This window comes from Mus pahari, chromosome 10 (genome assembly GCF_900095145.1).
Source record: "Mus pahari chromosome 10, PAHARI_EIJ_v1.1, whole genome shotgun sequence".
In the NCBI taxonomy this organism is placed as follows: domain Eukaryota; kingdom Metazoa; phylum Chordata; class Mammalia; order Rodentia; family Muridae; genus Mus; species Mus pahari.
In genome coordinates this window covers 70,133,040-70,158,260 of record NC_034599.1, presented here as the reverse complement: position 1 = coordinate 70,158,260, position 25,221 = coordinate 70,133,040, and the positions used below count along the sequence as shown (strand labels likewise).

The 25,221-nt window shown below is 45.5% G+C and overlaps 1 protein-coding gene across 3 annotated transcripts; it reads left to right on the top strand.

Moving 5' to 3' along the window:
• The first annotated feature begins 1,359 nt into the window (after positions 1–1,359).
• On the top strand, positions 1,360–24,826 carry Mapk6 (mitogen-activated protein kinase 6). Of its 3 annotated transcripts, none has more exons than XM_021206183.2 (6): positions 1,360–1,517; positions 12,735–13,906; positions 16,077–16,221; positions 18,220–18,384; positions 21,196–21,397; positions 22,456–24,826. In XM_021206183.2, exons 2-6 carry the CDS (start codon positions 13,352–13,354, stop codon positions 23,549–23,551), a joined length of 2,163 nt encoding a protein of 720 aa, XP_021061842.1. In that variant the 5' UTR covers positions 1,360–1,517; positions 12,735–13,351; the 3' UTR covers positions 23,552–24,826. The 3 variants fall into 3 exon arrangements, with proteins under 3 accessions (XP_021061842.1, XP_029399135.1, XP_021061843.1); XM_029543275.1 differs by having other exon boundaries at positions 1,360–1,525; XM_021206184.2 differs by lacking the exon at positions 1,360–1,517 and adding an exon at positions 1,892–2,182.
• The last annotated feature ends 395 nt before the right edge of the window (positions 24,827–25,221 follow it).

The window sequence follows — 25,221 nt, the reverse complement described above, 5'->3', positions numbered from 1 at the left end:
GGCTTTAATGGAAGTCAGGGGAGATGCATTATAAACTTTCTGAGGGAAAGCATACTGCTTGCTATTTATGCAACCCCCCCTCCCCCCAGACATTAGAGGAAGATGGAGGTCCCAGAGTCCATCAAGAGGAACGAGAGGGTGGACAGAGCCGGTCGGTGGAGCTGAACATCATAGTGCAGGCTGCACTCAACAGCTGTAAATCTGCTTTCTATTGGCATTACTGCTCTTCTCCCGGTATTCAGATGGTATTGCTTTAAATATAATAGAGCTGGGCTCAGCAGCCTAAGCCTATAATCCAAGCTCTGGGGAAGCTAAGGCAGGGGGATTAGGTGTGCTAGGGCAGGCGGAGTTAGAGAGAGATGCTGTCTCACAAAGCATATATTTTAACGTATCTCTGTATTAGGAAACATTGAAGCTCCTCTCAAGCTCTTAACTTCAAGTGACTGTGTCATCTCTGAAAGGGGTTTATGCTGATGACAGTGGATCATGGACTGCTGTGGTCCAATTTTCTTTAGGATGGTCAATTATCACCGATAGAAAGGGCTAACCAAACCTCTCATTTTTCTTTTTTTGTGAGAAGGGGTCTCAGTAGTCTGGGCTGGCTTTGAACTCACTATGCAGCCAAGGATTAACTGTATCTTCTAATCCTTCTGGTCTCCAAGATAGGGATCACAAGGGGTAGACCAACAAGCTCCCCCACCCCCACCCCCGCCTTTTGAGACAGGGTCTATTATATCGCCTAGGCTGTCCTGGAACTACATAGACTAGTGAACTCATGTGCCACTACTCCCAGGCAAACCCTGTGTTTTTTATATCTTAAGTTCCTAAATACTTAAATTTCACCTAAGCACTGGAAGGGCAGCTATCCACCTTTCTCAGCACACCTATGTCTAACCCGGCTGGTCTCAGCAATCTCAACCAGCCAGCCACCCTGCTGCCTGAGCCTTTGCTCACAGTTTTCTCAGAACCCCTCACCCATTCGCCTCCTAGGTTACCGCGGATGCTTCTGGAAGCACCCAACGGGCCCCGGGGACCGATCCCAGGGGCCTCCCCAACACCACCCTGAGCTTATCTGCTCAACAATCTGGCTTAGCACATTCGCCTTCGGCCACTTCCTCCCGACAGCCTGGGACCCAGCAGCCCTGCCGGGTCACTTGGTACGACACCTCGGGCGGTGGTTCAGCTGAGGCCGGGATGTACCCGCCAGCAGGCCGCGTGCAGCCCCGACCGCCCCCGCGGCGCGCGCAGTCACGGGCGTTGGAAATTCCGGCGCGTGCGGTTCCCCGGCTGGCGGGGGCGGGGCCGCCGTGGAGTGAGCCTGTGACGTGAGGGGGCGTGCCGCAGCGAGGCCCCGCCTCCTCTCCGCGCCCTCTCTGGCGGGTCGGGGTTACATGGCGGCGACTGCGGCAAAGCGAGAGCCTCGGAAACGCCGCTGCCGCCAGCACAGCCGGAGACCTGAGCCGACCTTGAGGGCTGTCCGCGGGCCCTGCACTCTGTCGATGAGTCGGAGAAGTCCCGTGAGTGTGTATGTGTGTGTGGCCGGGTGCGGCCGGCGCGGGAGGGAGCGGCGGAGGGCCGGGCGGCGGCGGCGGCGCCGGCTCCCGCGTCCATTGTGTGTGACCCTCCGGGCGGCCGCCGCTCAACAAAGGCGCTTTTGTTCCGTGTGCCCGCTCGGCCCGGGCGGCGCGGCCGGCTGTGAGGGCCAGGTCCCCGCGTGGGGCTGGCGGCGCGGCCGGCGCGCCCCTCCCACCCGGCACGCCCCTCGCCGGGCAGCCGGCCGCGGGCATAGCTGGCGGGCCCCCGCCGCCTGCACCGGGCTGTGCTGCGCGGGTTCGAGTCCCTGCCGCCCGCGCCTGGCTCCGCGGGTTCGAGTCCCCGCCAACGCGCGGGCGAGGGCGGTGGTACAGGAGCGCTTGAGGCGGTGGAGGCTTGCCTTCCTGGCTCGCTGCCTCCCTCCAGCTCTCCTGTCTCCTCCCCCGCCAGCCCGCCCGGGTGACTCGGCCTCAGCTGACTCCGGCCGGGCAAAGTCTCCGGCACGTTGCGTAGCGCTCTGCTCCTGCCCCTAAGTCCGCCCAAGTTTGTGCCTGGCGGTCCACGAGGTGCCGGGGACCGGCCTGAGACAGGGCTCCTGACACCTTTCCGGACGTTAAGGTGTGATCCGGAAAAACACCCCGATGAAAACGTACGTTACCGGTTACAGGCCTCCTCACTTGGAGCTTGTTATGATCGGATTTGGGAGTTGTGAGGAGTGGAGGGCTTTCGGCCGCCTTTTGTTCCTGCCTGGCGTGGGCTCTCCTGCTCAGGTGCCTTGGGGAAGCTGCGTGCAGCAGGCTCCTTTAGATCGCTTTCGTGTTTTACCTTTCTTTGACTTGAAAGTAGGAAAGATGGAGCGCAGGGACCTGGTAGAGGGGAGGTAGAGGGGAGTTAGGTCTCCTTGCTGTGTCTGAACAGTTCGTGTTCGTTGCTAAGAGTCCGGAGGCTGTATTAACTTTTTATGGATACAGATGATTGTCCGAGGGGGAAATAAAAACGTTCTCAGGCCATCAAATGAAGAGCAACTAGTTTCAGAATAATTTTCTAATTGTTGATTATTCTAGCGTTTTTATTTTGGTAAAATTCTGGATTTTGACGTTCTGTCTCTTTAACGTTGGAGAACTGCGTTGGAAAGAATTTGAGAAGAATGTAGGGTTTAACCAGGGTCCGGTCCTCAAAGGGATTTTGTTGGTTGCAGAGACAGTCGCCACGTAGTCCCAGCTAGATTTTGAGAAACGATTCTCCTGCCTCGGCTTCCTGCTGGGTTTAACACGTGTGCACCATTGTCCCCAGCCTGAGAGTTTCTAGAAATGACAGATTTTTAGTGTTTGGAAATAATTTTGAATTGAGTGGAAGAAACATATCTTTAGCTTGTAGTTGTTAAAAACCTGTTTGTAAGGTGCTTTAACATATATGTTGTGTTAGTTAATGTAATTACATCATAAATCTTGCTTTACTGATGTCCCAATTAATAATTGTCTTCTCGGAAGCTTGCCAGATTTGAGCAGATTGTTCTATCGCTTCAGTATTACTGTTCCGGAAAAAAAAAAAAAAGACCCTGGGAAAATGAAACATTGTTTAAAATCAGCTTTCTGTATGAGGGTATTTTGGAGTTTAGTCATTTGCAGGAGAGGATTAAAAGTAGCCTGCCCACTTTTTGCGATTAAAAAAGATTCTGAAGAGGGCTGGCTTGCGGAACATTTGTTTTTCAGTAGAAAAGACAACGGTTTTAAAGACAAGTGTAAGTGCCCGAGAGCGCTGCAGCATTTTATGTAAGTTCCCGGAGGATGTGAGAACTCACAACTCACAACCTCGCAGGCCTGCTGACTCAGGGGACCCGGGAAGGGCCTGGGGTCCGGTGGGAGGAGGCACAGAAGGACTGCTGCAACTTTGGAGTTGGGTGATGACTCACCCTGCCCACTGCCGCTGCTACTACGTGGCTTTTTTTTCTTTTTAAATGATAGGCTAAAGTGTTTCTGTCCATATCAAAAATCTCTTTTTCTCTGAAGGATAGTGTCAAAAAAAAAAAAAAAAAAAGTAATGGCTTCTTAAATTGCCTTATGAAAGGATATCCAATACCCTGCAGGTACAATTGTGTAACATTCGTTGAGAGAAAAGATAAAGTCAGTTGCTGTTTGGTTGCTGAAATTAAATGTTTGATACTAATAGGTCTTTGGCTTCTAGTAAGAGAGATTTCTTAGGAAGTTATATATGAATAGACAGTACATTATAGTCTTGGTGGAGATTGGCTAGTTTTCATTGATTATCTATAAGGTATTGGTTTAAGTGTTGTACAAATACCACCAGAGTTTAGTAGGAACTGTTAAACATACTTTCTTGTGATATTTATGCATTTTCAGTATTTTGAAATTATTCCTATCATTTTTATCAGTATGGGTTTTTGCCTGTATGTGTATGTCTGCACCATTTGACTGGTACCCACAGAGAGGCCTGAAGAAGACATTGGATCTCCTGGCACCAGAGTTTCAGAGGGTTGTGAGCTGCCATGTGGGTGCTAGGAATCAAACCTGCATCCTCTGGAGCCACAGCCAGTGTTTGTAACTGCTGAGCCATCCCCCCCAGCCTGGTGAATTTTCTATTTTAATGAGGGCAAGTTGAAACAGGCATTGTTACAAACACTGTTTCTAATCAGTTTTAAAGAGAGAAACTGAATAGTTCCAAATTTAGGATTTAAGCTGAAGCTTGGTAATAAAATAGATAGTGACCATATTTCATGGCCTGCACTTAACAAATTGATGTAAAATTAGATTGAAGGAGGGCAGAGTTGGGGTTGTGCTCATTTTGAAAGCCACGGCTGCTCAGGCAGAGCCCACCTGAGCTGTGAGTTTGAGGCAGTCTGCGGAGGAAAGGGCCAGACCAGAGCCGTAGAGTGAGTGCGGGAGACCTGCCTATAAGATTTGGAAGGGAAACAAGACATATTGAAGATGACCATTTGTTTCCTAGTCGAGGAAATAAATAAAAAACCCTACTCATTTGTTATTTTCCCTACTGTTATTTTCTGAAAGTTGTTTGGGAAGTTTCCTGGGCAGTGAATGTATTGTGGGTTTGAATTAAGTCTTTGGAGACATTTTGAAATTGTATTGCATGCTCTACACAAGTAATTCTAACCCTGATTAATTCAGACCTACTCTCCCTTACTAAAGGAAACAGAGACTCATGTAAAAGGGCTGAGAGTTTCAAAGCATCACAGGACTTAGAAATTGAGCATGCGGGCCTTTTAAATGCAGGTAATCAGTAGTTATACATATTCAGAAGTTAAAAGCAGGCTTTCCTTGAGGTATGGATTCCTGAGGTGAGGTGGGGAGCCTTCTCTCCACTGCTTATTTTCATTGCTCCTTTGAACCTTGTGTTACTTCAGGGCTCCTGTTAAACCAGGAAGACACCTCCAAAGTCACCTCTCTGTGACTTTGCTGGCACTCCTCTGCCAGCCTGACAGGCTGTTTTGTGGACTCTACACTCTAACCTGCCTACAGTATCAGGGTCTCGGTCATCTTTACTGCTTAGTGCTCAAGAGTTTACAAATATAAAAGTGACATGACTGTACTCCATGGCTGCTTGCCAGGGAGCTGCTCATGGGCACTGACGACAAGGTGACAGTGGCTCCCATGAGTCCAGTTCCCTCTCTTCTCTCAATTGTGTGTTTGATGTCCCTCCCACTTTTGTTTTGTTGAGACAGCTCCCTACATAGCACAGCCTTGCCACAAATGGATTATCTTATTCTGCCTTAGACTCATGAAATCACAGCCCTGTGATAGTGAGCTTGGCTGCGAGAGTTTGATGTCTGCCTTTTGTATTTATTTATTTAAAGATTAATTTCATGTATATAAGTATACTGAAGCTGTCTTCAGACAGACCAGAAGAGGGCATCAGATCCCATTACAGATGGCTGTGAGCCACCATGTGGTTGCTGGGAATTTAACTCAGGACCTCTGGAAGAGCAGTCAGTGCTCTTAACTGCTGAGCCATCTCTCCAGCCTGCTTTTTTGTATTTTTAAAGATTTATTGCTGGGTATATTGCTGGGTACCCCTATCCTAGCATTTGGGTGGCAAAGACAGGGATCTCTAAGTTCAAGGCCGGCCTGATCTTGAAAAAACAGACAAACAAAAAATTATTATTATTTTTTTAAATCTGCATGTGCATGCTCATGCCTGCACATAGTACTGGAGGAGGTCAGAAGAGGGGTCAGGTCCTCTGGGCCTAGAGTTATGTGCAGTTGTGGTCCTCTCAGGTTGGGTTCAGAGACTCACTCTGGTCCTGCAGTAGCAGCAAACAGCCATCTCTATCCTGCCTCTTCTTTCTTTACTGTTTAAAAAGAGTGTGTCTGAAGATGTGTGTGTGTGTGTGTGTGTGTGTGTGTGTGTGTGTGAGAGAGAGAGAGAGAGAGAGAGAGAATGAGAATGAATAAAAGATAGGTTCTGAATATGTTTTTTGGGCTGGCTCTGAAGTCCTTGCCTCAAGTGGTTCTTCTGCTGCCTCAGGAGTAATGGCAGTTTATAAAAGGTTTATATTTTAAACAAGCCAGCCCTTTAGAAACATTAAATGTTGATATAGTAAATGATTTGTCTTTTTTTGTATTTTATTTATTTATTTAATTTACATTTCAAGTGTTATCCCCTTAGCTGGTTTCCCCCCTCCTGGAGACCCCCTATCCCATTCCCCCTCCACTATGACTTATCTTTATATTTTGTTGTCAACTTGACATAAACTAGAGCCATCTGGGAAGAAAGACCTCAGTTGAGAAAATGCCTCTATCAGATTGTCCTGTAGTTCAGTCTGTAGGGCATTTTCTTGATTAATTAGTGTGGAAGGTCCCAGGCAGATATCTGAGTTTGAGGCCAGCCTGGGTTGCACAGTGAGGGCCTGTTTTCAAACAAACAAAACCACTCCCTAACAAACAAGAAAGAAAGCAGGCTCAGCAAGCCAATGAACAGGATTTCTCCATGGCTTCTGTCTGAGTTCCGCCTCCAGGATCCTGCTTTGAGTTTATGCCCTGACTTCCCTGTATGATAGATAACTGTGTAGTAGGTGAAGTAAACTCCTATTCTCGCTCAGTTGGTCTTTTTATTCCACAGTGGTTTTCACAGCAGTGAGAAGCAAATTAGTATATCAAGTTTTTCCTTTGATTTTCATTTCACTCCGGTGGCTTAGAAGTTGTTAGGATGTTGGTCTGGTGAGATGGCTCAGCAGGCTAAGGTGCTTGCCACGCAAGCTGGGTGACCTGAGATAGAGCTCAGCAATTCATGTGCAGGGGAAAGGGGAGAATTGATGCCAGAGTTCTCTCTGACCTCTGCACGCGTGCCGTGCCGAGCATGGATCATTGACACAAAAGTAATACATAGAACTGTAAAGGCCAGGGCTGGTGAGATGGCTCAGTGGGTAGGAGCACCCAACTGCTCTTCCAAAGGTCCGTAGTTCAAATCCCAGCAACCACATGGTGGCTCACAACCATCTGTAACAAGATCTGACGCCCTCTTCTGGAGTGTCTGAAGACAGCTACAGTGTACTTACATATAATAAATAAATAAATATTAAAAAAAAAAAACTGTAAAGGCCTTTGGCATGTAAGAACCTTAACATTTACTTCTGCAGCCAGAAAACACACATGTGCACGCGTGTGTGTGTGTGTGTGTGTGTGTGTGTAAGAGTGGCATGGGTGTTTTGTTCCAGTTACAGGCATGTAACTTGGTTTTGTGTGGTCCTGGAGATTGAACTGGGCCTTCCTGTGTGTTAGGCAAACATTACCAAATGAGCTGTATTCCTAGTATAATCTAGTTTTTTTTTTTTTTTTTTTTACTAAATATGAAATTAGATATCTAAGTCTCAGTTTGGTAATTCTTCCCTCCTTTATGTACAAATCGAAGTGATGGTAGGTTTTTTTCCCCCTAACTTACTTTATGCCTGGGTATTTTTTTAATGGCTGTTAGAAAGCAGTGCCAATTTCCCGATAGCCCCGTTCAACAGCGCACACACATATTTCCTTTCCTTCTGTTTCTCTTACTTGGATCAATCCCTAGTACCATAAAATCCAATGAATGAATGAATGAATGAATAAACGAATGGGTCCTTCAGTGGAGTCAGTCATATTTCAGGTACTTAGTCTGCATCTGTGGCTTATGGCCACCCTGTGGAAAGTGTATAGTGCAGACATCATGGAGGATACTGTGAACTATGATACGATTTATGTCTTTCTTTCACATTCTTTGGTGATATCGTCATTTCTCTGGCTTTCTTGCAGGCTTCTGTTTCATTCTTAGTGACGATCAGTCCTCAGTTCTTCCCTGATTCACACTGTTTCTTCCTCCTGATTGACTTTAAGAGCTGTTCTCTGTGTGTGTGTGTGTGTGTGTGTGTGTGTGTGTGTGTGTGTCACCGGTTTGGTGTGAATTCTTTTGGGGTTGGGTTTTGTTTTTGTTTTTAATCTGTTTTGGAAGAATTCTGAGAGTTATTTCTAAGGACCCATTACATTAGTTCCCAGAACCTTGGAGTTCTCTGTTTCCAGCCCAGCTCCTGGCTCTGCTGCCTGCAGGAGCTGGTCTCTTGCTTTCCAGTGCAGCACCATGTTTCCTTGGCTCAGTTGTAGGAGACTCTGAACTTGTTCTTCTGCAGATGTGGAATCCTGTGGAGGAGTTGTCTCAGCTTCATGTCTCAGAGGGCAGCCGCTTTGGAGATGGTGGGTTTCAAGCCCTTTTTACTTTGGGGATGCACTCGGTATGTGGGCCTGAGTGGCCTCAGCCTCGCAGCAGTGGTCCTTTCTGTGCCTCGCCAAGTGCTGGGTTAGAGGCGAGTGGGCACCACACCTGACTTCCCCGGTCTTTTGTGCTCACTGAATACCAATAGAAAGAAAGGGGCTGGAGAGAGGGATGTGCACTCTGCACTCACATGCAGCCATGAAGCTGCCCTTAGAAGTTTGATTTCTCCTTAATTCTGATGGTGAAAAATTCTATTGCCGGGCACAAGAAGAGCAGCATGGTATATTCTCTTCTGAAGGGCTTGACATTTTAATGAAAACAGATGTTTTAAGATTTTTGTTTTTAATGACTATGGGTGGTTTGCCTGAATGAGTGTATGTGCCCCACATTTGTGCCTGGTGACTGGAGGGCGGAAGAGTATGTGGATCCCCTGGAACTGTCAAGGATGGGAGTCAACTTTAGGATCTCCTGGGTGCTGGGCTAGGAAGGGCTCTATTGCAGAACCATACTTCAAGACTCTTGAGACAGGTTTTGTTGCACAGACTGGCCTTGAACTGATCCTCCTGTGTCAGCCTCCTGAGGGGCTGGGAGCACTGCTGCTGGAGTCAGCCCACTGTTTCTGGACAGTTTTGTAAGGTCCTGTACCAGGAGCAGGCTCAGCTCTAGGACAGTGGTGGTCGGTTTCACCTGTGGTTTGGGATGGGGACTACAGTGTGTGGAGGTTGGACAGACACGTGCTCTGTGCTGCCTGGGCTCCCTCGGCTTTCACAGAGGCTGCGTCTGTGACTCCGGGGAGCACAGTTCCCTGACACAGTCTGTCCCTCCACCTCCACACAGGAACGGGGGGGGGGGGGGTAACGAAGCTTCTGCTTCTGCACTCCCAGGGTTGAAACCAGTTGCATTTTCCTGTTGACAGGTTTTCATGGCTACGCTGGGGTGAGGCTCCTGAGGCGATGCCTGGAAAATGTATCTTCACAGATACTCTCCAGTGGCCAGGCTCATCCTTAGATTCTAGAAAATCTGAGAATAGGGCCTACCACCTCCAAATGGCTTATCACCTCATTGGATAGGCTGTTTATTCATTCAGCACAGTTTGTAGGGCACCTAGTAACTGCCGGATGTATGGTCAGAAAATGCTAGTAAAACGGCTTAGTCTCAAACCTTTTCATTGAAAGCAGCCAGCCACCGTAGAGGAAGAGGGATGGTGTCAGGGGGAGAGGAAGAATAAAGGATCTGAAGAATAACCTTGGACAAGAGAAGAGTGCTGTGAGAGAGGAGAAAGGACGTAGGGAGGAGAGCAGTAGGGAAGCGCTCAGACTTGAGTTCTCTGAGTCAGGACTGAACACAGGTTATTTGTGCCCAGAACCTCGGAATGCCTGAAGACAGTGCTGGCATACCATGAGCCTTCAGGGTTCTCTGCCTGACAGAATGAGATGGATGGCTACAAGAACGGACTCTTAGAATGGTTAAGGTCTTAATCCTCTGTGCTCTGGGATAACACTTCTTCAACAACTCCTTTCGGTGTGTCTTTGAGATAGATGTGTGACCTGCTTGGGTCTGTCATAGGTCAATATGAGGATGACAGGTATAGATGCTCCTGTGAGACCTTTGCACTGAGAGTCACTAGTAACGATGGTGTCTTCACTAGCTTAGAAAACAACTCTATTGGGCTTGTGGCATAGTGACATAGTGACATAGTAACATGGAGTAAGTTGCCAAGTTTTGGAGGTTATCTGACCTATCCTGATTGCCACACAAATCCAATGGGAATCTGTAGACATTCAAAGGTATCTGAAGAATTGCTCAAATGTTTGTGGCCCTGCGTTTGTTCCTATATTTCTTTAATCAGTGTGACATTTAGAAGCAAAGTCTCGTGGTGCAGAGCTTTAATCCCAGCACTCAGTGAGTTTAAAACCAGCCCGGTCCTTGTAGTGAGTTCCAGGCCAGCTAAGCTTCAGAATAAACTTTGTATTCCCTGGTCACTGATGAAGTCTTGGACAGGAGGAAGATAAAGAAGATATATGATGGATAGAGGGGAGCCTGTTAGGCCTTGCAGTTTAAGGGTTAAGCCTCTTTTAGTTTCCTGAGATGATTCACCAGCACTGGTTTATACCACTGGCCTCCTTGAGGTCCAGACCCTGGAAGGGATAAGACTTCAGGCTACTCAACCTGAGGAGCAAGGAGTGCCGGTGAGCAGGCAGCTAAGCTGTGGCCTTCTATGGCCTGGGAGCTCAGTAACTGGAGAGTATAAGGCATGATCGCAGACAAGGGTGAATTTGATAACAGTACCATTGTGCCAGGCTTAGGAGACAGAATAGATTTCAACCCGTCCCTTCCCAAGACAGCTGGCTGAGTTCCAGTTAACCCGGGCTGCTCACTTGTCTCCCGAGAAGAGCAAGGTGAGCAAGTGCCTTTCAGAGGCTGTCACTCTGAACAGGCTAGGTGGATACTTTACCCTAAGAAGCTGCAATGTGCTTGCAAGTGTGTGTGTGTGTGTGTGTGTGTGTGTGTGTGTGTGTGTGTATACACATGTACCTTTAAGACTGTTGTTATAGCCTTCCTGATACATGTTCAGTCCAGAGTTAGAACAGAAAATTCAGTTTCTATACAGTAGGGGGTATTACCCCCAGCCCCCCAAAACCTCCAAATGAACAAAGAGCCAACAACATAAAAAAAAAGTTTCTCTCCAGCAGCTTCCCTGAAAGAGAAATAGTTGGTCCAAGGATGGTCCTCTTCATTGGTCCGTGCTTCTTGTGTGTTTATGCTGTGTTGCTTTAACGTTCTTTTACTCTTATTCTTACATATTTTCCATTTTCTGGGACAAAGTTTCATTTTGTACCCCTGACTGGACTTGAACTTGCTATTTAAAGAAAACTGGTTTTCTACTCAGATCCACCTGCCTCTGTTTCCCAAGTGTTAGGATTACAAGTGTGAGCTATCATGTCCCTCTTTCTTTTATACCATTTTAAACTTCTACCAATACTGTTATCAATATTCTGGAATTTTCCCCCTGTTTTCATTCCTTCTCAAACTTAATGTTAATGATTATTAAAATATGTTTTTAATAATCTAGGTCTAGGGAGATCACTGTGAATAAAGTGCTTGGTCTGCAAGCCTGAGAAACTGAGTCTAGTCCTCAGCACCGATGTAAAAGCCGGGCATAGGGGCACAAACGTGTGTACAGGCCAGCCTCCCCCGAGTCCCACAGCCCCAGTTTTTGCAGTTGGAAATGTTCGGCGGTGTCCCGAGTAAGGTGTCCCGAGTGAGCTAGCTGCCCGTTCTTGCCTGGCTTCAGAGTGTGTTCCGCAGGTTCCTCTTGTGCCATTAGACTTTGCTTACTGGATACTGACACTTAGTTGATAATAACACAATGTTCCAAAGAAAAGCACTATTAACATTTAACCTTTCAAATGAATTTTACTTGTAAAAAGTTCTATAAACATATCAAGTTGTCCTGCTTGGTGGCATACATCCCCCCCACCCCACCCCCCTTTTTTTTTTTTTTTTTTTCTCGAGACAGGGCTTCTCTATAGCTCTGTCTGTCCTTGAATTCACTTTGTAGACCAGGCTGGCCTCGAACTCAGAAATCCGCCTGCCTCTGCCTCCTGAGTGTTGGGATTAAAGGCGTGCGCCACCACGCCCGGCTTATTTGTTTTTTTGGTGTGGCATACACCTTTAATCTCAGCGCTTGGGAGGAAGAGACATGCAGCTCTCTGTGAGTTCAAGGCCAGCATGGTCTACAGAGCGAGAGCTCCAGGGCAGGCAGTACTACACAGAGAAACCCTGTCTCAAAAAAACAAAACAAAACAAAACAAAACAAAACAAAAATAAGAAATTGTGATTTTTTTTTTTCCCATACTGGTTGGCATTTTGTGGTATATGTCTGTTTCTGTGTGTGTGTGTGTGTGTGGCAGTGGGGTGGGTTGCTTGCATGCCTGTTTTGTGCAGACATGCCTGTGCTCATGCAGAGGCCAGGGGGTGGTATTGGGCATCCTGCTGTATCATTCTTTGACTTACATCCCTGAAACAGGGTCCAGTGGTCCTCCTGATCTACTGCCCACGGTGTGGGATTACAAGCTTTTTATATGGGCACTAGGATTGAGCTCAGGTCAATGTTTGCACAGCCAGCCCTCTTAGCCACTGACCCATCTTCTCAGGTTCCCTGGTTGCCGTTTCTGAAATGCCAACTTGGTAAGCCTGTTCCCAGAGAATTCAGTGCTGTGAGGTCTGGGAACTAACCACTTGACTAACTGTGGTGTACCAGGGTGAATGGAGGGAGGGAGAGACAGACAGACGGAGACCGAGAGACTTTTATTCTCTAGTCCAGGCTGGCCTAGAACTAAATGCAGTCATCTTACACGGCCTCCCTAGATTATAGGCGTTTGTTGCCATGCCTACTGTAGTCCCTGTAATGCCTCGCTGCCCTGTCATTGTACGGATGGGAAGTGTTTCCGCTGGTAGTGATCTCCCCTTCTTTGTTTCCACCTCAGGTTGTATCAGAGTAAGATGGACGGTAGCTTTGACTGTGATTGTGGTGAGCTGGAGCCACCTGATCACTAAGAAGAGACGCCCGTCAGCCAACGTCACCAGGGCTTCCTGTTGAAACACAGCGGCAAGGAAGCGGGAAAGCGGAGGGAACGAGTGCTTCCAGCGCCTTAGGATGCTGCTCAGGGCCAGTCCAACACTGAATGTATCTGCACTGTGAGAGGATGTCCACGGAGGCCTGCCGGGCGCATATTTATTCACAGTTTTGTCCCATGTTAAGTCGGTTAGCATAGTAAATCTGAGTGCATAGTATGTCATTTCATTCCGTTTGAGTTTCTTGAGTGTTTTCTTTAAATGTCTGCAGAGTTGCTGCCCTTCCTTGAACTATGAGCACTGCAATCTTCTTAATTCTCAGTATGAATAGAGATTTTTGAGCTTTAAGTCTGAGGGGAACTCAGCGGGCCTGGTTGGCATCTGCAATGAACATCAAGAAACCATCGTGCCGTGGGAACGTGATTGCTTTTCTCCCTTTTTGAGAGATCTTTCCTTTGATGCCAGTTTTCTCCCTTGTTTACACAAGTTCAACAGTTTGAAAGGAAAAGGCAATTGTAAGGGTTTCAAAATGGCAGAGAAATTCGAAAGTCTCATGAACATTCATGGCTTTGATCTGGGCTCTAGGTACATGGACTTAAAACCATTGGGCTGCGGAGGCAATGGCTTGGTCTTTTCTGCTGTAGACAATGACTGTGACAAAAGAGTAGCCATCAAGAAAATTGTCCTCACCGATCCCCAGAGTGTCAAACATGCTCTCCGTGAAATCAAAATTATTAGAAGACTTGACCACGATAACATTGTGAAAGTGTTTGAAATTCTTGGTCCCAGTGGAAGCCAGTTAACAGACGATGTGGGCTCTCTTACGGAGCTGAACAGCGTCTACATTGTTCAGGAGTATATGGAGACAGACTTGGCGAATGTGCTGGAGCAGGGCCCTTTACTGGAAGAGCATGCCAGGCTTTTCATGTATCAGCTGCTACGTGGGCTCAAATATATCCATTCTGCAAACGTACTGCACAGAGATCTCAAGCCAGCTAATCTTTTCATTAACACTGAAGACTTGGTGCTGAAGATAGGTGACTTTGGCCTGGCACGGATCATGGATCCTCATTATTCCCATAAGGTACGTAGAAAGCTATCTCCACCCTGCCTCCAAACTGATGCCGGGTCTTTTCCTGATGCAGGTCTGCTTCCATTTGAAAGCTCCAGGATTTGATTGAAGGTGAAGTGGAATCCTAGTTAAATACTTCCTCAAGCGGATGGCCATGTGTTAGTAGTGAAGTTTTGTTTTGTTTTTTGTTTGTTTGTTTTTTTGTTTTTTTTTTTTTTTCAAGACAGGGTTTCTCTGTATAGCCCTGGCTGTCCTGGAACTCACTCTGTAGACCAGGATGGCCTTGAAGTCAGAAATCCGCCTGTCTCTGCCTCCCAAATGCTGGGATTAAAGGCATGCACCACCACTTCCAGGCAAAGTGTTTCGGGTTTTTTTTGTTTTTGTTTTTAAATTTATTTATGAGTGCACACCAGAAGTGGGCCTCAGATCCCATTACAGATGATTGTGAGCCACCATGTGGTTGTTGGAATTTGAACTCAGAACCTCTGGAAGAGCATCTTGTGTTTTAAACCACTGAGCCATCTCTCCAGCCCCAGTAGTAAAGTTCTGAAGTGTACAACCTTTTCGGTTTATGTTTTGAGACTGGGTCTTGCCTTGTAATCAAGATTCTAGTGCATAGTCTAACCTAACCTCAAACTCCCCTGTCTTTATCCTCCTAAATAATGGGATTCCAAGCATGTGGTGCCTTAGTTATTACATTAGTTATTGTAATTGAAGTTCTTATCTAGTTATTTGGGTCTAGTGTTCTATTCAAAGCTTTCCCAAGTCTTAAGTTGTCTTTTGTCCATTTGATGATGCTGAACTATCCTATACTGCACTATAGCTATACATTATTCAAATGAAATCTAATTTGAAATTTAAATTTACATGAACAACTGGCAATTAAATACAACCAAAAAAAAAAATCACTTCATAGCACCTTCCCTTTATAAGCAACTTTTTTTCATATAAGAACTTAATAGTGAAGCCAGGCGTGGTGGCGCATGCCTTTAATCCCAGCACTCAGGAGGCAGAGGCAGGAGGATTTCTGAGTTCGAGGCCAGCCTGGCCTACAAAGTGAGTTCCAGGACAGCCAGGGCTATATAGAGAAACCCTGTCTCAAAACCAAAACCAAAACAAACAAACAAAAAAAGAACTTAATAGTGTCTTCCAAGCAGAACTCTAGCCTTTTGATTTTAAACTGAAGTCTTAGATAGAATCTTAATGTAGGGAGAGATAGATGACTCTAAGTCAAGGACAGTCTGGTCTGCACAGTGAGTTCCAGGCCAACTAGGATTGAGATAGTCTCAATAAAATAAAATGAAATAAAATAATAAAAGTAGAACTGATTTGGTGACAAAGAACCTCTGAAGATTATGTGGCTTTCCAAAGCCATGTCTGAAACAAACAGATCTTCATTCATGCATGTTGTCTTACTGGTTATCTTCTGTCCATTTGAAAAAGAGAGAGGGGGTGTCTGTCAGCAGAAAGGCCCTTGCAGCAAGCCTGATAACCTAGTTCCCTGGAACCCACACTGTAGAGGAGGACGGATTCTTCCAAGCTGCTCTCTGACCTAACGCTTACTCTGTGGTGTATGGCTACTGGCTCTCCTCCCTCCTCCCTCTGCCATACAGATTAATAAACAACCTTTACCATAGATGTTGAGTCCCTGCAGAGCTTAGTGAGGTGTGGACAGAGCACTGGAAGGAGCCACATCCAGACCTTTACTCCAGCCTGTGGATCACTAAGCAGACCACCTGTCCAGTTCTCTGACCTGCAAGCAGTTATCTGCTGTTCTGAGTCTGGAACAAAGCCCTGTGAACCAAGAGTGGGGTGTTGGTGGGAGAATCATCTCTCCTTGGAGCTGCGGTGTTCTCTCCCCAACCTTTTCCTCTGATCCAAAGTGAGCCTGTTCCTTAAAGCTTGTGGTGAGACCTTGTTTCTCTTCTGAAACAAGTTGAACTTGGCCTAGACTTGCCATTAATGCCTCACGGTATATTTTGTTCTGCTCTTTTTGTGATGGTTGCCTTAGAGAATCCCATCTCTTGGGGAATGTTGTGGCCTCTAGTAATACTAAGCCTTGAAAATGGGCTTAGAAATCAAAAGTAGTAATTGAGAGTTTTATGGCTTTTTTTGGAGGATGATTTTTTTCTCTCCCCTTTCTCTAAAGGATATTAAAATCTGTTTGGCATTTCTTTTCCAGGGTCATCTTTCTGAAGGATTGGTTACCAAATGGTACAGATCTCCACGGCTTTTACTTTCTCCTAATAATTATACTAAAGCCATTGACATGTGGGCTGCAGGCTGCATCTTTGCTGAAATGCTGACTGGTAAAACCCTCTTTGCAGGTCAGTATTATATGGGAAAAGTGTATCAGAAGTCATGTTATTTCTAAGGCAAGATTATGTAAGATTTCAAGGAACTTATTACAGTCTGGAATATTCAAATGCAAAGTTAAAATGGTGTTTATATTACTAAGAAATGAGAACATTTATTCACATACTCATTAAGTTGCTCTAGTGTTTAGTTAGCTAGCATCCTAGTGTTCTATTACGTGACAGCTTATTTCTAAACTTTAGTGTTTTGTGGATTCACACTCCTGTCTTAAGTCATATTTGATTCTCACTAGTTTTTTTGGTAAACTCACTGTTGAATGTCCTCACAATGAAGAAGCTATTAGCTCTTAAAGGAGCAAGGAAAAAGCCAAGTATTCTTATGGAAACTTATGTGTATACCTAACGCACAAGTCACTCGTTTAAAGCGAGTTTCAGCCGGAGATGTTCCTGGATTCACGGAGCCTCTGGTTCAAATCCAGTACTGCAGAAAGTTGGGTGTGTGGTTCAGTGTGTTCGCGGTGTATTTATGGGGTTATGTCTGATTTTAGGACATCTCATCCTTCTGAAGATAGCTAGTTCCGTTTCCCCAGATCCTGCAGCTACTTCTCGCTGTGCGTTGCCTGTTTTGGCCATTGCATGTGGATGAAACCATGCATTGGGCTGCTTTGCCGTGGCAGTGTTGTTGGGCTCATTCATGCTGTGCATGCGCCGTGTGCTGTCGGCCGCACTGTCTTTCCATTCATTAGCTGGTGGATGTTTGGGTTTTCACTCTTTGGCTTTTGTGAACAGCACTGCTGTGAATGTTTGTGTACCATTTTCTGTGTGAGCATGTTTTCAGTTCTCATGGGTACACAGCCCAGGCATAGGACAGCTAGATGACACATGGTAACTTCTGTTGAATTTTTGAAAACTAGACAGTTTTTGAAAGCAGCCACTGAGAAGTGTGAAGGTTCTACCTTCTCCGCACCCTCACCAGCACTTTAAAGAATTGTGTGTCTTTGTCGAGCATGATCATCTCAGTGTGCTTCCTGACCTCTTGTTTGTTGGTGTAGGATCTTACACCTGAGCTCAGGTTAGCCCTTGAACTCACGGGGTATGACCTCATGAGTTCTCCTGCCTCCGCCTCCTGGCTGCTAGAATTACGAGTGTGAGCTACCACGCCCAGTCTCTTAATATCGTTGTAGATAGCCATATCCTTTGTTTACCTTTTAATTGGGTGTCCTTTGCTCTTATGAGAATTCTGTGTATACTGTGGACATGGAGTCTCTTATCAGAATTTCTATTTTCTTCCATGCTGTATACAGAGTCTTCCTTTTATGACTGTCTTTTGAAGCACAGAACATTTAGTTGTGATGAAGGCCAGCTTTTGCATCTTTTGTGTTAATGTATCTGAGAAACTGCTCTCTAAGGTCACAATATTTACTTCTATGTTTTCTTTAAAGCGTTTTGGCTTGTTTTTGTTTGTTTGTTTTGTTTTGGCTTGGTTTTTTTTTTGTTTTTTTTTTGTTTTTGTTTTTGTTTTTTTTTTTTCATGACAGGGTTTCTATGTATAGCCTTAGCTGTATTAGAACTAACTCTGCATACTAGGCTGGCCTTGAACTCCCAGAGATCCACCTACCTCTGCCTTCTCAGTGTCGGGTTTAATGGTGTGCACTGTCTCCATTATACCAGGTTTGTTTCGGGTTGGATTGTGTGTGAGGTGAGGGCAGGGGTTCAAGTTCATTATTTTGCTTGTGGATAACTAGTTGTCCCCAAGTATTTTGATAAGGGTTTTATTTACAAATTGAATAGTAAGACACCTTTATTTAAGAAAGGAAAAAAAGTTGATCATACACATGAACCTCCTTGCGCTCTTTCTCATCTTATCCTAGGCTTTAAAGCAGGTCACCAAGGACGCCCAGACACAGCGCAGCGAGGGGAGAGCAGGGGAGGGTTTGAGGATGTATTTACTGCTAGACAGGGGCAGCTGTGGATGGTGTGTTTACAGTTTGGTGTGTTGCTTTCACTCAGGTGCACATGAACTTGAACAGATGCAGCTGATCTTGGAGTCTATCCCTGTTGTGCATGAGGAAGATCGGCAGGAGCTTCTCAGCGTGATTCCAGTTTACATCAGAAACGACATGACTGAGCCACACAGACCGCTAACTCAGCTGCTTCCGGGGATTAGTCGAGAAGGTATGGTGACTTTGGAGTAACTGGAATGTCTCTGTGGAGGCTTTAGCTTGCGTCCATCTTGAGGTGTGTTCTTTCCCTAGAGTCTGTAGGGCTTCAGATGGACCCAGGCCTTGGACTCCAGCACTGTGCTCCTGACCTGGCCCTTAGGCTAGCGTCCATGTCTTTGCTTTCCTGGAGTCTAGAAAACATAACCCAGCCCCTGAATTTTTTTTTTTAAGATGTATTTATTATATCCATATGAGTACACTATAGTTATCCTCAGACACACCTGAAGAGGGCATCAGATTCTATTTCAGATGGTTGTGAGCCACCATGTGGTTGCTGGGAATTGAACTCAGGACCTCTGGAAGAACAAAAGGCTGAACCATCTCTCCAGCCCCCGTTCCTTGATTCTAACCCCATTTCCCACTGTCTTAGTCAGGGTTTCTATTCCTGCACAAACATCATGACCAAGAAGCAGTTGGGGAGGAAAGGGTTTATTCAGCTTACACTTTCCACATTGCTGTTGATCACCAAAGGAAGTCAGGACTGGAATTCAAGCAGGTCAGGAAGCAGGAGCTGATGTAGAGGCCATGGAGGGATGTTACTTACTGGCTTGCTTCCCCTGGCTTGTTCAACTTGCTTTCTTATAGAACCCAAGACTACCAATCCAGGGATGGCACCACCCACAATGGGCCCTCCCACCCTTGATCACTAATTGAGAAAATGCCTTACAGCTGGATCTCATGGAGGCATTTCCCCAACTGAAGCTCCTTTCTCTATGATAACTCCAGCCTGTGTCAAGTTGACACACAAAACCAGCCAGTACACCCACCTACTGTGTGTAAGCATGTCAAATGACTAGTTCCAGATTAGCTGTAATGGAGTTCTGTCACTGTTAGACACCAATCAGGTATGCCTATGAATATGACTTATTAAAATAATTGTATTGGGCTGTATAGATGGCTTAGTGGTTAATAACAGCACAAGTCCAGAGGACCCAGGTTCAATTCCAGTACCCACATGGTGGCTTACAGCTGTCTGTAACTTAAATTCCAAGGAGCCTGATTCCTTTTCTTCTAGCCTCCCTGGGCATCAGGCATGCTAGTCATACACAGACATATATGCAGGCAGAACACCCATATTTTAAGGGGGGATGTTAAGCCATATTCTAAAATAAAAACCACTTGTATCTTTAAAAATTGTCAGCTTCCATGATGAGAGTCCATCAGATCAAACTCAGGTTGTCTGACTTGGCAGTAAGCATCTTCATTCCCGAGCCATCTCACTGGCCAAAATTTAGAAAAAGAATTGAGTCGTGGGAGGGCAGAGGTCTTCATGGCAAAGACAGAAGAGCAAAGTACAAGCAAAAGTGTCCGACCATGTATTTATTAATCCAATTGAACAAACGTGTAAGTCTGTGCAGTAGTGCCAGAGTGTCCAGTGCTAGCTGTGAGAGTTTGTGCAGTTTTGAGTATCCTAGAAACTTGGTGAGAACTGAAACTAACTTCAACTAGTTCATTTTTCAACACCACGGAGTGATATGCTTATTCAGAGGTCTAACTTCTGTAGGTTTCTGTAATGAGGTAACTTTTTTTTTTTTTTTTTAGAAAAGGAAAAAAAAAGTCTTCAATCTGAGTTTGGCTCAGAGATAGACCTCTTGCCTGGCATGCTTGGGCCTCTGGTTAACCCCTAGCATCATACTGAGACTGGGTGTGCACACTCTTGCACATGTGCTAGAGACATCAAGGTGTCAGAATTATAATCAAAGATGTTTGTGGTTGGGGCTGGGGTGGAGCTCAGTGATGGAGAACTTGTGTAGTGTGCACCAGGTTCCAGGCACACTGAAAGCAAAGTCTGAACACCCTCATCTCTCATTCATGCATCCACTTACTATCATCCGCTCCTGGGTTTCAGTGTGGTTGACATTTGTGTGTGAAGTGGCAAGTATTAGAAAAATGGACACCGTTTTCTCAGATGTGCTCAGAAGGAATAAATAAATGCACCGTTAAGAGGGGACATCTGTGTTTAATGTCAGCAGGCATCCCCTTCAGTGGTTATTACAGATTTCTAGCCGGGCTTTGACTCATTTTTCACAGCTTGAGTTCAGTGCTAGCTCTTACATTCTCAGCCTTGTCATAGCATCTCCATCTGCTAGGATACACACTCTTAGCCAGCCACTCAGGAGCACCTCTCAAATGCTGGTAAATGAGAAACAGGGAGGTGTAGGTTTAAAACTATCCAGGTTGAGCCCTATGAAATTGCTGCCACTTGACCACTCTTTACTGATAAAAAGAACAATTTCATATGGGTCAACATAATACTATGGCCAGTTATAAAGAAAGGGGCATATGAGATTTCCTTTTAAGTCTTATTTCTGTAGCAAAAATTAGCATACCTTTTAATAGTGGAATCTACTTTTTCTTATGAATTGTTTGCTATGGTGCTCTGTGTTCTGTGGTAAGAAGTGGGCGACACGTCTTCTTAGCTTGAGAGAGGGTCTCACTTTGTGGCTTTCCTGGTCTCAGGCACACTGTCTAGACTTGGCTGGTGGCGATGGCCTTGTTCTGACTTCCTCTGTCTCCTGAGTGCTGGAATTAAAGATGTGCCACCAACCTGAACCGTTGGATTTTTGAGTTTGAGACCTGCCTGGTCTACAAAGTGAGTTTTAGGACAGCCAGGGCTACACACTGCATAAAGAAACCCTGTGTGGAAAGCAAAAAAAAAAAAAAAAGTGCACCCCGTCCCCCATGGCCAGCTAGACAGGTTGTATTGAATGAGCCTGGGCACCGCTTCAGCAGTCCTCAGGTGCACCTCTCCTCCTCCACTTAGCACTGGATTTCCTGGAGCAGATTCTGACCTTCAGCCCCATGGACCGGCTGACAGCTGAGGAAGCACTCTCCCACCCTTACATGAGCATCTACTCCTTCCCAACGGATGAGCCCATCTCAAGCCATCCTTTCCACATAGAAGACGAAGTGGACGACATTTTGCTTATGGATGAAACACATAGTCACATTTATAACTGGGAAAGGTACGTAAATTCATCCTAAGTTAGAAAAACATAACTTACTAAATTTTCAGTGTACTATATGTTGTGTTCTTTATAGATGTCTTAACATTTTCATAAATGATGCCTTTGGGGTTTATGTTAGGTCGCCGTCTTTATTAAATAGCTCTTATGGAGTTCATCACTAGGCATTGGTGAAAAAAATGACAAAAGTGCTGTTTTTTAAGCAGTCATCTTGAAATCTGATTTTAAACTACTGATGTATAAAGTCATTCAAAGTTTTTAAAAATTGTTTAAATGATGTACCTAATCTTTTTCATCATGAGGCTAAAACCCAGGGCTTTGTAATAAACAAGCCCTTTGTCCCCCGGATCTAGATATCTCAATGAGTAGACATTTTGATTCCTTGTACATGTGATAATTGAATTCATTTTCCAAATGACCTAAAAGTAACTGTTTTCCGATACTTTAAAAGCTCAGGATGGGTTCCATTAAAGGCCTTGTGTGCTCTCCACAGCCGCCTTTAGGTGTGTGGTCCTCATACTGTGAACTGACTGGGTGACACCCACCAAAATGATGCTCTTCACAGCCACCTTTAGATGTTTCTGAATTTTGGGTGTGCCTCCTATAACAGTCTGCCAGGGTCAAAGTCTTCAGGGGGTTTGATTGTAGACAGGATTGGGAATCACACATGAGATTTCAGTTCTTGTGTCTCCATGTTTTGAAAGAAGGGGCTCTACCACGGCAGCTGCCTGTGCTCCCGCTCTCAGGGAAGGTCCGCCACCTCGGCTGCATGGCATACACCATCTGTTTGCTCACCCCATTTTCTGTCCCTTGATACAGTTCTCCCTGCATAGTACTTTTACTTAAAAGCACTCACTCGGAGCTGGGTGTGGTGGGGTCCACCTCTAACCCAGGGCTGGGAAGACTGAGCAGGACGGACACAGTGTGAGGTCAGCCTGACTGTACAAAGTGAGGCTCTCTTAAAAACGTAGCCAAATGAAAAGCGCTCTGTTTCTGCAGAGAGCACACTGCGTTTGAAATGAAGTCATCACATGGAGTAATGCCTGTGTTTGCTTCAGGTACCACGATTGTCAGTTCTCGGAGCATGACTGGCCTATTCATAACAACTTTGATATCGATGAGGTTCAGCTTGACCCAAGAGCTCTGTCTGATGTCACCGATGAAGAAGAAGTCCAAGTTGATCCTCGAAAATACTTGGATGGAGACCGAGAGAAGTATCTAGAGGATCCCGCCTTCGACACCAGCTACTCTGCCGAGCCTTGCTGGCAGTACCCAGATCACCATGAGAACAAGTACTGTGATCTGGAGTGTGGCCACACCTGTAACTACAAAACAAGGTCGTCATCATACTTAGATAACCTGGTGTGGAGGGAGAGCGAGGTTAACCATTACTATGAGCCCAAGCTTATTATAGATCTTTCCAACTGGAAAGAGCAAAGCAAAGAAAAATCCGATAAGAGAGGCAAGTCCAAGTGTGAGAGGAACGGGTTGGTCAAGGCGCAGATCGCGCTAGAGGAAGCATCCCAGCAGCTGGCTGAGAGGGAGAGGGGCCAAGGCTTTGACTTTGACTCTTTCATCGCAGGGACCATTCAGCTCAGTGCCCAGCATCAGTCTGCTGACGTAGTTGACAAGTTAAATGACTTGAACAGCTCAGTGTCCCAGCTAGAATTGAAAAGCCTGTTATCCAAGTCAGTCAGCCGAGAAAAGCAGGAAAAGGGAAGGGCTAACCTGGCCCAGCTGGAAGCCTTGTACCAGTCGTCCTGGGACAGCCAGTTTGTGAGTGGCGGGGAGGAGTGTTTCCTCATCAGTCAGTTTTGTTGTGAGGTCAGGAAGGACGAGCATGCGGAGAAGGAGAACACCTACACCAGCTATTTGGACAAGTTTTTTAGCAGGAAGGAGGATTCTGAAATGCTAGAAACTGAGCCAGTGGAGGAAGGGAAGCATGGGGAGAGAGGCCGTGAGGCAGGGCTTCTGAATGGCAGTGGGGAGTTCCTCCTGAGCAAGCAGCTGGAGTCCATAGGCACCCCTCAGTTCCACAGCCCAGTGGGGTCCCCACTCAAGTCCATCCAGGCCACCTTAACACCTTCCGCTATGAAATCTTCCCCTCAAATCCCTCACAAGACATACAGCAGCATTCTGAAACATCTGAACTAAACACTCAGCAGACATTTCTCTTTGTTCTTCATGAAATGTGTTGTGTCTTTTTTTATCACTAATGTTTTAAGTCATTTTTTTTACTTGAATCAGAAGGTGTCATTAATTTGCAAGGATTTTTCTTGGTTCTCAGTTTGTAAAACAGACTTTTTTTCTACATGTGAGTTAGTTTTCATTTGAACTGGCATGTCGTTTGCACACACACACACACACACACACACACACACACACAAAGAATAGAGCAAAACAACACAGTGCAGGAGGAGACAAGATGTGCTAGGATGGATAGACATTCTCATAGACCAGTGACCTGCTTTACGGGAAACAAAACCTTGCCTTGAAACTTACACAGTGAGACTGTACATAATTGCATGAAAAGATCTATTTTTTTCCTGAAACATTTTTCATTCATTAGTATTTTCAAGTTTTTCATACTGTACACATTTCTTAAGACACATGATACCAGCAGCAACTGAAATCGAATGCCGAATTTGGTACACATGTGTTATCTACCTCAAGGTAACAAAAGTATGTGGCGAAGCCTAACCCACCCATAGTGCTCCACGGCATATGCACTTCTATCTAGCCAGCGTTTATCATAGTGAACTATTGAGACTCGTCCACCATTTATACTTGTCCCGGTGTTCATTCTTTATAGTGAAGTGTTAAATACATCACATCTTATTTATTTTTAGCAAATCAGTATATTTTCTGTATTTAATTATAAAAGTTAACTTAGTTTTAAGTTTATTTGCAACTGCCCTTCTTTCCATTTGGCACTATGGTTTGTTGCCTGCCGAGCTGATCCGAGACGTCAGCTCGTCCTGAGGCTGTCCATGTACGTTAAGTAAAGTACTCACTGTGTATAGGAATCTGTATTTTGGAGGTGCTTGATCTATCTACAAAGAAAAAAATTAGGAATTTATTATAAAATGCTCCTAGAAGTCTTAATGGTGTTTATTTTTTAAAAACTTGTAATGTTAGACTTGTGTGCATGGAAGTAATTAAGGTACATCACTATTGTAGTTTTAACATTGTACATGATAAGCCTTCCTCCCTCTCCACACCCCCCCTCCCCATTTTTACTGTATGTTTTTATTGAATGATCTATTCCCCATCCCTAGGCAAGCATGAATAAAATTAGGTTAAATGTAGCATGTCACTGCTCAGTCTTTTAGAGTTTGTTTTGTCTGTTTTATTTTGCTGAATCCTGTCTGTATCTTTGGTTATCCTCTTTGAAGGAAAAAGAAAAATAAAGATGGCCAGCAGGCACGGCTCCTGTTTGACTCTTTAGAAGGGAAGTTCCCACCGGGTATGTCCAGTGATGGTGTGCTCCATCTGGAGAGAGCGCGCACGCACGCGCACACACACACACACACACACACACCCTAGGATGCTCTGGCTGTCCCCAGCATGTATAGCAGATATGCTGAGTCAAAAGCTTACTCATCCCTACTGCAAGTACCCCAAGATACTGGCACAGACGGGTGGTCTGTCTGTCTGTCAGCCTTCTTGCTGGTATACCTTCATACGTTCAAGTGGGATAAACCTTTATGCACTTCAAAGCTGTTAAAACATGGGGAAGCTTTGAAGCTTGCAGAGAAAGCGCTGTCTGCTCCTCAGTAGATGACCTGGCCCAGCATTCAGTAGGTGGCAGGGGGTCAGGAGTG